This window comes from Tasmannia lanceolata, unplaced genomic scaffold, assembly GCF_043159265.1.
Source record: "Tasmannia lanceolata isolate RefF3 unplaced genomic scaffold, GAP_Taslan_0.1 ptg000006l, whole genome shotgun sequence".
In the NCBI taxonomy this organism is placed as follows: Eukaryota; Viridiplantae; Streptophyta; class Magnoliopsida; order Canellales; family Winteraceae; genus Tasmannia; species Tasmannia lanceolata.
Genome location: NW_027518683.1, coordinates 13,026,320 through 13,037,645, shown reverse-complemented (window position 1 = coordinate 13,037,645; position 11,326 = coordinate 13,026,320). Strand labels below are relative to the sequence as shown.

At 36.9% G+C, this 11,326-nt stretch overlaps 1 protein-coding gene across 2 annotated transcripts in view; it reads left to right on the top strand.

Annotated features, from left to right (window-relative positions):
• The first annotated feature begins 1,141 nt into the window (after positions 1-1,141).
• The window catches only part of LOC143879766 (squalene synthase 2-like), a 28,576-nt gene continuing 18,391 nt past the window's right edge, over positions 1,142-11,326 (top strand). For both annotated transcript variants that reach the window (XM_077382319.1, XM_077382318.1), the window contains exons 1-3: positions 1,142-1,483; positions 2,842-2,884; positions 7,932-8,021. In XM_077382319.1, coding sequence (XP_077238434.1) covers positions 1,289-1,483; positions 2,842-2,884; positions 7,932-8,021 — 328 coding nt within the window. In that variant the 5' untranslated portion in view covers positions 1,142-1,288. The remainder of the gene's footprint in view (positions 1,484-2,841; positions 2,885-7,931; positions 8,022-11,326) is intronic.

Here is an 11,326-nt window from a genome sequence, read left to right as displayed (position 1 = left end):
AAGAACCGCACGATCCAAGAGATTCGAATCACACGAACACTCCAATTGCCCAACAAAATACGTAAAGTAAAAGGAAGAAGAAAAACAACTCTAGTTACTGTAAGATAATGAAGAACAAGAATGAATAGAAAAAGCTTACGTGATTATTCTTCGTAGTTGTAAAAAATACAGTAACCCCAACATGTTCGTTCATAACGCTTAGGAATGACGCAGTTATTCGTAAAATAACGGCGACGTTATTTACCCAATAATGACGGCGTATGAATAAGGTCGTTTCAGGGGAAGGGAAAAAACTTTGGGTCACACGGGCGGCCGGCCGAGCCAGGCGGCGTGCTTGTGTGGTATAGCCAAAAGCCCATTGAACCCACTTGGTGGCTCATGCGTATTGGGCCACCTTTCTTCTCTTTTCATTCGCAAAGTAATAGAAGTGGAAAGCTATATAAGCCCTTGAACCTTTCCTTCACTTTCTAGTACGGGACTATTTGCTTTTGTGAAGGAAGTGGGCTATTTTTTTGTAAACAAAATAAAGTTTGTAAAATACAAACAAATGCCACTTTTGCATTAAAATACTAACAAATCTCGCATACGGCAGGACCAAAAAATTAACTTTATGCCCGATTTTGACCATGGGAATTTTCTGAAAAGGTCTGTAAAGGAAAAACATTTCAAAAATTTCTTACTTTTATTTCTCCCAATTGAATTTTTTTTTAACTTAAACCAAAGTAATTCAACTTTTACTTAGAGGGACCTTCCCTCAAATCATGAATATGTCAAAAATAAATAAAATTCCATCAATAATAAATTTTTTTTTTTTTTTGTGTTGCAATCGAAACTGGGCCCATGTCATCTGATGGAACTCTCTAAGTATTGGTTCAAATACGACAAAGACTAGGAACCAAGAGAAAATCAAATGGTCTGGGAATTTGGACCCCACTAACTAAAATCATCTAGAAGCAAGCCAGCTATATTGTTGGGTCCCACCTATTATTCTGTCCGGCCAGGAATTGCGTCCATTTTCTAACCCCGCCTCAGCAACGCACGTGCTTTTTGCAGGAGCCACATGCGGCTATGTTGGCGCATCCAACTTTCAATTTATTTACCGCATTTGCCACCCCAAACATCTTTTCCTCGTCCCTCTATTTTGGCATTAGGAGTAACTAATAAGAATAAGAAGCACAAATCCAATCGGAGAGAGTTGTCTGTGTTTTTTCTGTTTCTCTGCGATCTCTCTGTTTTTCCTCTTTTGGTGCGAAAAAAGGGGTAGAAGAAGAAAAAAGGGGGTTGAAAAATGGGGAGTTTGGGGGCGATTGTGAAACATCCAGAAGATTTGTGCGCGCTCGTTAAGCTTAAGATCGCGGCAAAAAATGCAGAGAAACAGATCCCAGCAGAGCCACATTGGGGTTTTTGTTATACTATGCTTCATAGGGTTTCACGTAGTTTTTCCCTAGTCATTCAACAGCTTGGTCCCGATCTCCGAAACGCGGTACGTTTCTCTTCTCTCTCTCTCTCTGTGTTCTTTTTTTTTTCTTTTTCTTTTTTCTGATTTTGATTGATAATTTGTGTGGAATTCAACTTTTGATATCGATTTTCTCAATGTTGGTTTGATTGGGCTCTTATTTCTCTTTTTACCTGTTTTTGAAAATTGTGGCTATTTATTACGGAAAAGGGGGGTTACAATTGAATCAGTGCAATGATTAGAGGTATTTGGTTATGGATTTTCTAGGGTTTTTTTAGGGTAACATGTTTTGTGGATGAAATTTTGGATACCGTTATTTTTTAAAAATTCGATGCACTGTAGAAATCGAGGGATTTTATGATGTTTCTGATTTTTTTTCTTTGTCCTTGTCGATCAAGGGGATTTTTTTGCCAAAGCGGATTGATCTATGTTTCCACAGTTACAATGTTCAGATTTGGGGAAAAAACCAGCAAACCAAATGTTTGGAAAATACGTCAAGGGTTTGGAAAAAATTAGGAAAAATCACATGATTCTTCTAGGTGAACTATATTTGTAAAATTCAGGTTTAATTTGAAAAATAACAGAAATTTTGAATTATTTGGAATTTTTAAAATAAATAGTGGGGGACCAAAAATTCTGATTTTGTTTCAAGATTTTTCAATAATTTGCTGAATTTTGTAACTGGATGTTGCAGCAATGGTATTAGGGATTTAAGATTCGGGATTTTGAGGAACGTGAATTAAGATTATGTTATAGAAGGGCACAAAACTTTCATTTAGGGTATTGAATTTTTCATGCATCAGAATCTCGTGGTTCTTTGTGCGGAAAGCTCGAGTGGGCATTTAACAGCACATGTTTAGGTTTGATTAACATTCTTGGAATTAGAATTTCACAAAAAATGGAACGGATTGTATTTTCAATAAGCGCTAACATAAAAGGAGTCTGCTATAACATGATAAAAGTTCCTAGTTCAGAAGTCACAGAAAAATTCTCAGACGTGCTTTAGCATTACTGTATAAATGAAAAGATGACCTATTGTCTTCATAGAAGTGGCGTGGAGTGCATAAGGGATGTCAAGTTTAGAAAAAATTTAGAAAGTCAAATAAAGTTGGTTAGGATTTTGGGACTTCTATCCTCTGTGTACTCGAATGGTAAAAACATGTCATTATGTAATATTTTCACATTTTCCCTGTTGTGTAAAATCTGTATCCTTGTGCTCGCTTCAGATGGACTGTGGCTATTTAAAAAAAATAAATCTTGCTATGAATTTTTCATAATAACTGATTCTTTATGTTTTCTTCCCTTACAGATTGAATTTAGTTTTTAGTTGCCTAAGTGTAAGACTAATTAGATCTGCCACTTGTTTGCTTCTTTTCTTTTTGCAGGTGTGCATTTTTTATCTGGTTCTCAGAGGCCTTGATACCGTTGGTTAGCTATTTTTATCTTTGGCTTATACTTTCCAGCCGCGATTTTCTGAATTTAGCTGCAAATTTCTTGTTTTATTTTGTGATTCCTCTGGCCTTCTTAGGTCTTCATGTGAGTTTGGCACAATATTATGGTTCTTGCTTCTGCTGTCCAACATGCATTTGTTGTACCTTTTCAATAGTTCCAATTATGAATTTGCTGACATGTGCCGATGATCGCAATGCTAACAAGCAAACAATACGGTCGCTAGTTCAGTTGGTACTTCTTCTTCCTTTTGTATAAGTGATGGTTATTCGTTTAGTTTGTGGGATAGGGACCACATTCTGATTATGCACAGAGAAATATGTAGTGGCTCAAGCTCGAATGAATTGCCAAGTTGACAAACACCGATAAGAGCGGCAATTTGAGATTGGGTACTTGGTGTAGCTATGGTTGCAAGCATACCAATAGACCTCTGTAGCCATTAGAGGGGCATTGATGTTATCTCGCTGATTCTACGGCCCTATAAGGTGATAGAGAAAATCCTGCTAGTTGCTTATTGGTTAGATGTAACAATGTGGTTGAGCCTAAGGATAAATCCTGTATTCCATGTGCCAAACCTGAAGAAGACATTCTGAATAAATGTGACCGTGGCTTCAAATCTTCCCAATATGTATGAGAATAAAGTGGTTCATATCTGCCCTTTAGCAGTGTTACATCGACTGATGGTGAAAAGGATTATTAAGGCTATGATGAAAGTCCTTGTGCAATGGGCCCACTTTCCATCCAGATGAGAGTAATTGAACATATTGAATGAAAGATTCCAGATTTCAAACCTTAAGGACAAGGTTTATGTTGAGGAGAGCGGGATGTTAACGAACCGTTTAGTTTGGGTTGGTTAGCATTTGAATTTGAATTAGTTGGTTAGGTTGGTTTGAAACTTTGATTTAGTTAGTTGGGCCTGTTAGTATTTGAATTTGAATTAGTTGTGTTGGTTAGAATTTGATATTAATTAATTGGGTTGGTTAGTATTTAAATTTGATTTCAGTTAGTTGGGTTGGCTAGTATTTGAATTTGAATATTTGGAGGAAAAGTTGTAACCATATAAAATCAATTATCTTTTATCTTTTGAGATTAGAAATGAATTATTAATTGATTTCTCTCTGGAGATAAGAGAAGAGGAGGGTTGTCTTCTCTTGAAGAAAGCTTTTTACATGCATTTTTTTTATTAATTTTTCTTGAGAATAACATAAAACCTAACATGCTTGTGTTAGATGGTTTAAAATATCTGAAAGGCGTGGATGGATCCTCAAAAAAATTGTCATGGGAATCCAATTGGTTGAAATTAAGGGTGGATTCTATCCATCTCCAAGACAATACTGCAAACTTTGGGGTCTCTTTGGCCCAAGAATTGACTTCCAAGATCTGGAAGAAATGGAGGCCAAACAATGTTTTTTGGTCGATGAATCATGATTCAATGTTGACGTGAGCAGAGGGCCATCTGCATTTTGATTGTGGTCAATTAAGCCTTATCATTTTTATTTGGAACTTGCCTTGTTTCCCACGACCTGTGGTGGTAAGCAAAAATAGGAAAGAGTTCCTTTCTTAGGTTTTGTGAAACCTAATTATAAAACTCTTATTATCACACGATTAAGAGTGGTGGGGCTTGAGAGAAAAAGTGTGTGTGTTTGTTAGAGAGAGAGAGAGAGAGAGAGAGAGAGAGAGAGAGAGAGAGAGAGAGAGAGAGAGAGAGAGAGAGAGAGAGAGAGAGAGAAATCTTGGGTTATTTGTTGGGTTCCTCTTGGGTTTTTTCTTGTGGATTTTTCTCAAATTTCTCTATTTACTGTCTTGGTTGAGAGGATAAGGGGAGAGTTTTGTGTTTGCAGGTTTTTTTGTCAATCTGTTGTAATCCTTGTATTTTGATTTCTCATTGTGAAGATTGTGTTCTCGCCCGTGGATGTAGGCCTCTTTGCCGAACGACGTAAAATCACGGTGTTCATCTTGTGGTTCGTGTGTATCTCTTCCTGTTATTTGTGCACAATCAGATCAGATTTGCCTTTGCCTGACGGATTTTCTCAACAAGTGGTATCAGAGTTGTGTTTAGGTTGGGTGGGGCGATCGTGTGTGTTGTGATTGGATTGTGGTTAGAGTGCGTCAGAGGTAGAAATATTGTTCGAGAGATTCTAGTTCGAGGTGGAGTTTTGCATAGAGGGTGATCTAAGATGGCAGTAAAGTCGGCTTCTAGCCAATTCAACATCGACATGTTTGACGGAAAGGGCAGTTTCACCCTATTGTAGATGTGGGTAAAGGACATCCTTGTTCAATTAGGCCTGGCTAAGGCGTTGAAGGGAAAGGATGGGAAGCTTGAGAAGATGACGGATACTGAGTGTGAAGTCCCTCCACAGATTTGGCTACCACCTGGTTCATCATAGTTTCCACATCACGTACTTCACTTTGAATCGAGCAGTGGAGTATATTGACCTATAGGTACCTTCATTTCTTCTCACGTTCCTTTCAGACCGTATTGCATTGGAAACTATAACAAAATCTGTCAACCAGATGTCCCCGATATTTGACCCTTTTTGTTTGGATTTCCACCATTAAATTGCCTCCTTTAAAGATGAGAAACTAGGCTAACACAAAGCAAAGGAGCTGCAAAACCAATTCCACAACTCATACGAGAAAGCAGTGTAGAAAAATGTGATCAAATGACTTGCATGAGATATGGCATACCCACCATTGAGAGATCGGCTGATCCCTCTATGTGTAACAGCATCATCAGTTGGCAACCTGCTGTGTGCAAGATGCCAACCGAAAGCAGATTGTCCGGGGTTAAGGCATTTGCACTAAACCAATTTTTAGCCAACTGACTCTAGTTGACTTTTCTCTAGTAAGTTCCCATTCAAAACTAATTGAGAAATGACCACTATCATCAGCTCGCCAAAAACAATGATCCTGAGTATCATCTAAATTTAATAATGAGGTTCCTGCATGGATAGGGATTATAAATTCTCCTACTTTTATCTACTAAATAATATTTAAGTACTTGGAAAGTCTGTTTTAAATTGTAAAGTAGCAAATATTAATGGGATCTTTTTATCAGGTCAATTCCTAAAACTTTCCTCTTTACTTCACCTTCTCTAAAACATTCATCATTTAAAAGAACGAAAAGGAAATGAAGATGCAAAGTACAGGTACTACATAAGAAGTATGTTTGAACTTTGAACATAAAGAAAAGAAAACTAAGAGACCCTATCGAACCACAAACGTGCTTAGGCAATCTTGCTTCCGTCTTCTTCTTGAGGCTCAAAATTGGGAAGAAAGCCCATGGGTTTATGTCCTCTCTTCTCTTCTAATTTTTTTTTCTTGATAGGTAAGCTGGGATTGAACCCCCGAGCTCAGGGTGAAAGAACATAGTCTTTACCATCTTCTAATTTATTCTTGAAGAAGATTCTGGAATTTCAATATGGATGCCACTGAAAGGGAATGATAAGTTTGAATCCTAATTTTCAAATTAGCAATGAGATGAGCACTCCAGATTCAATGAGTCATTAGGGATGCAATATATGCACCAATTTACTAATTGTGTTCAAACCTTTAAATGGTTCCTCTTACCTTCTCAACCATTTCTAAGGTTTTTCCACATTATGCAGAACATTTGGTCCTTCTAGCCTTCCTGATGCTCATTATAATAAAAGTGCCTTGGATTATTTGTCTTATGTTTATATAAGTGGAGCTGTTATCTGTGCCATTTGGTGCATCTAGGTTCTCTATTCCCAATTTCAAAGACCTCCAGCCTCCTGCATGTCCTGTGAAATCTGTTATTTGCTCCTTGATGAATTCCACTGTTAGTGCAGTGTATTGCTTTTGTTTCCACCTCAAACCCCCTGGTTCACCAATAAATCTTTGTGAACGATGCATTTTACAACTTTACATGTTCCATTCCATATCATGGCATCTCAATGCAAGTGATTTGATTTCCATTACATTGCTCTAATATTTGAAGAATGGACCTGGTACTTTTTGATGAGTAGTTAAGAGCAACAAAAGGGTAGCGATTTTTTTCTTCCAAAAATTGATTTTACAGCATGTCTGGAAGGGGTGATGGTATTCGATTTAGGTGTGAAAAGACGTGTTAGTCGACCTCCAATTAGGTCTACTAATATATGTATGATTATTATAAAAGGGAAAGACTGAAGTACCCTGAGTACTTAATACAAGAAAATGCACACTATACTCCTGACACTCCCCGTCAAGATTATCACTTTCCTTGTTCTCAGATTATCCTATAGCAAATGGTGTCATTCATATATCTTGAATACAGTTTTTATGCTTGTATCACCCCAGTGCCCCATCCAGACCCCAAAACATTTATCATGTACAACGTTCAAAGGTGCATCAATTTAGAGTTTAAATGACGTTAATGATTAAGATGATGTGAACCCTTCTCTATTATTTGCTTCTCATTTCATGGATTATGTGGTAAACATATGTAGATGGGTTTAAGCGTCACAACCTTCTCGCTAGTTGCATTAAGCTGACATGTTGACATTGTGGATTTGTTCGAGTTCCACCCACTGAAGGAAAATAAAATATTACAAGATGAAACTAGATCAGAGGGATTAATGTTTCGTGACAACTGTACTCTGTGAGAATGTGGAATAATATTCTGTTCTCCTAGTACTCTTGCGTGATCATTGAGCTCTTGGAGGCTGTATTTATATCCTAATAACTAAACAGTTTTACTGAACTCATTTCTGGTAATGTCATAATTTAAGGTTGTCTGGGGTTACTATGCCATGATCTTACTAATAAATTGAGAATCTGCTCAATTTATTTTTATTTTAATTTTCTGTACATGAAGAAAAACGTAAAGTTGCTTGAATTTTGTCTTATGATTACCTAATTGTTCCAACTCCCAAGTCAAATGATTCACCTTTCGGTAGAATTATACATGCAGAATTGTGATTGTTGTCCTATATACCTTACATTCTTTTCCTTGCTTCAATTCTGCCATTTTCTTGTAAAATTTTATGGATATTCTGATTCAATTCTCGTTATTGGCTCACAGAGGATGATACAAGTGTACCTTCTGATATCAAAGTACCAATTCTGGAATCTTTCCATCGCCACATATATGACAGTGACTGGCATTTCTCATGTAAGGCACTCTGAAAAATCATATATGCAAGTAGTTTTTGTGCTATTCTTGGAAAAATCATTCTGAAAATCATCGTCTGTCTTACTATTGGCTGTTTGAAGTTTATCTTTAGAAAATTTCCATGCATATAGTGTTCTGGTATTCTATGCAGAGATCCAGATTTAAATTTTTGTTTCATTTTATAACTAGAGGATTCAACTTCCTTGGTGGAATATGATCCCTGGTTAGTACTTGAGCACCGAGGGAAATTGCATCCTCACTATGCGTGTTTTCTGGTTGTTGACATAAATTTCACTCTCTGGCTTTGCCTTGATGGCTGAACTCATCTTGAAACCATATACCAATGATTAAACTAATCCAATTTTTTTCAGTTTAATTAATAAATTCAAAAATGGGTTTATGTAGCCTACATCTATTTTTTTTTTCTGCTTTATGGCACCCGATCAATACTACTTTATAACACCTATTACAAACACTAGTGGTCATTGTGCACACTCTCTTTGCTACTATATAAAAAATCTACCAAGAATTAACACCCTCACTCAATTGGATCCTATGAAGTCAGTGATGGAAATTGCATGCTAAAACCATTGCTATCCTTAGGCTTGTGTGTGGTGAAATATCTGCAATCTCGCGTAAAGTGATAATCTGCTTTTATGCTTTTTACGATTGTGAAAATAGGGGTTTAAGCGTGGCTTTAAATTTTAGCCGAAACTGGTGCAAAACGACCGAAATGTTTCCGTTTCCATCCTCACTGTAACAATACCGAAATCGAAATGCACACACAATTATGAGTGTATTAGTAGTATACTATGTGTGGTGTATGTATTATGTATAAATATTTATATGAATTTCATTTGAAATGTAGTATGTACTGAATTAATTGACATGCGTGGCAACCACGTCACTAGGTGTTACATGTTATTAAACCATTACAGATGGTTGTGTTGCTTATGTGATGGTTTCTAGCAACGTATTTGTGCTTATCCTAGCATTTCCTAAAGTTTCATTTTAAAATTCTATCATTTGCATATGTTTCCATACGTTTACGTGATTTTTCAGGATTTCTGTCACAATTTCCATCCAAAACCGAAATGTTTCCGTTTCCGTGGAGAATGAAAATGAAATTGGTTTTCAGCAGGTGTTTGGAGCAAATGACGCTCTTCACTTTTCAGGCATGTATGCTATGAGGAATCTATGGTCCTTGATAGCCTGTTACCAATAGGAAATAAAGATAGAGACATACCACTCTTGATGCCAAAAGATGTAATTTGCTAGTTGATGTGATTCTTCATTTCATATATGATATTTTGATTTGATATTTATAGGGAAATGATTTCAGCAGTCCACTCTTTCTATAGGATGCGCGACACATGTTGTCGTGTAGTATTTACAGGGCTGTCAGGAGAATATTACAGTTCTCAAAAAGCTTTTACAAGCCCTCTAAATACTAAACTATAAGATGCTTTCGCGCATCTTATAAAAAGAGTGGAGTGCTGAAATCATTTCCCTTTTTTTTTTTTTTTTATTTGTAATATATAGTTTGTCAGTTTCTCGTTTTCCCTCTCATCCATTGTATTTTTAACTTTATTTGAATCATTTTAGTAGTCTATATTCTAACTATATTCTAACTAGGAAATTGAAGGCAATTTACAAAATATATTCTAACTTTGTTTGAGAAGAATAAAGGGGATATTCAGAGTTGCACCAATTACCGGGGAATTAAGCTAACGAGTCATACCATGAAGCTTTGGGAGAAGGTAATTGAGCATAGACTAAGCTGTCAGAGAATCAATTTGGTTTTATGCTCGGACGATTGACTATGGAAGCTATCTTCTTTATTAGGCGGTTAATGGAGAGATTTAGAGAAAATAAAAAGAACCTTCATATGGTTTTCATTGATTTGGAGAAAGCGTATGATAGGGTTCTCAGGAGTGTTATGTGGTGGGTCCTTGAAAGGAAAAAAGTGCCTACTAAATATGTTGATGTGATTAAGGATATGTACGATGGAGCAATAACTAGTGTTAGAACCACGGATGGCACGTCTAGTGAGTTTCCAATTACAATAGGACTGCACCAAGGATCAACTCTAAGCCCTTATCTTTTTACGCTAGTTATGGATGAGCTTACGGAGGGTATCCAGGATGAGGTGCCGTGGTGTATGTTATTTGCAGATGATATAGTATTAATCGACGAAACCAAAGCAGAGTAAATGCTAAATTAGAGTTATAGAGAACTACTTTGGAATCTAAAGGTTTTAGACTGAGTAGGACTAAGACAGAATATATGGAATGCGACTTTAGTAATGTAAGGAGGTGGGATGAGGACGTAGTAAATATGAGTGGACAGGAGGTACCTAAGAGGGGTATATTTCGATATCTTGGTTCAATTCTACATAAGGAAGGAGAGATTGAAGATGATGTTAACCATAGAATAAGAGCAGGTTGGCTGAAGTGGAAGCTTGCCTCAGGAGTTTTGTGCGACCGTAAAATCCCTACCAAGTTGAAGGGAAAGTTTTATAAGACAGCTGTGAGGCCAGCTATACTGTACGGCTCAAAATGTTGGGCCCCCAAAAAGCAGCATGTGCATAAGATGAGTGTAGCGGAGATGCGAATGCTTAGATGGATGTGCGGCCACACAAGGTTAGATAGAATTAAAAATGAAGACATTTGTAAAAAGGTGGGGGTGGCTCCAATCGAGGAGAAGATGAGAGAGCACCGCTTAAGATGGTTTGGACATATCCAACGTAGGCCTTTGGATGATCCGGTGAGAAGAGGTGACTCGTGCCAAATTGAGGGAGTAAAAAGAGGTAGGGGTAGACCGAAAATAACATGGGTAGAAACAGTGAGGAAAAACTTGATAGCTAGGAACATAACAGAGAACATAACCTTGGATAGGATAGAATGGAAGAAAATGATCCACGTAGAAGAACCCAACTAGAACCAGGATTAGAGCCAGGTAGATCCCTTTTACCTTCTTCATGAATTTTTTTTCTAAAGGATTTATTTAGCCGACCCCAATTAGCTTGGGACAAAGGCTTTGTTGAGTTGAGTTGAGTTGAGTATTCTAACTTTGTTTGAATCACTATATTCTAACTGGGAACCGGAAGGCAATTTACAAAATATCTTTTGTATTTTCTTTCTCTAGCACAATTTTCAAATTGTGATATTAAATATGAATGGTTCTTGTGGAGGTGACCTATCACCAATGGATATAAGTCCAAGACTATATAAGGAAAACCTTGAATAGCTTGAATTAGAACTTTCATACACCACTTTAGGAGTGCTTTGTAGTTACTACCAAAA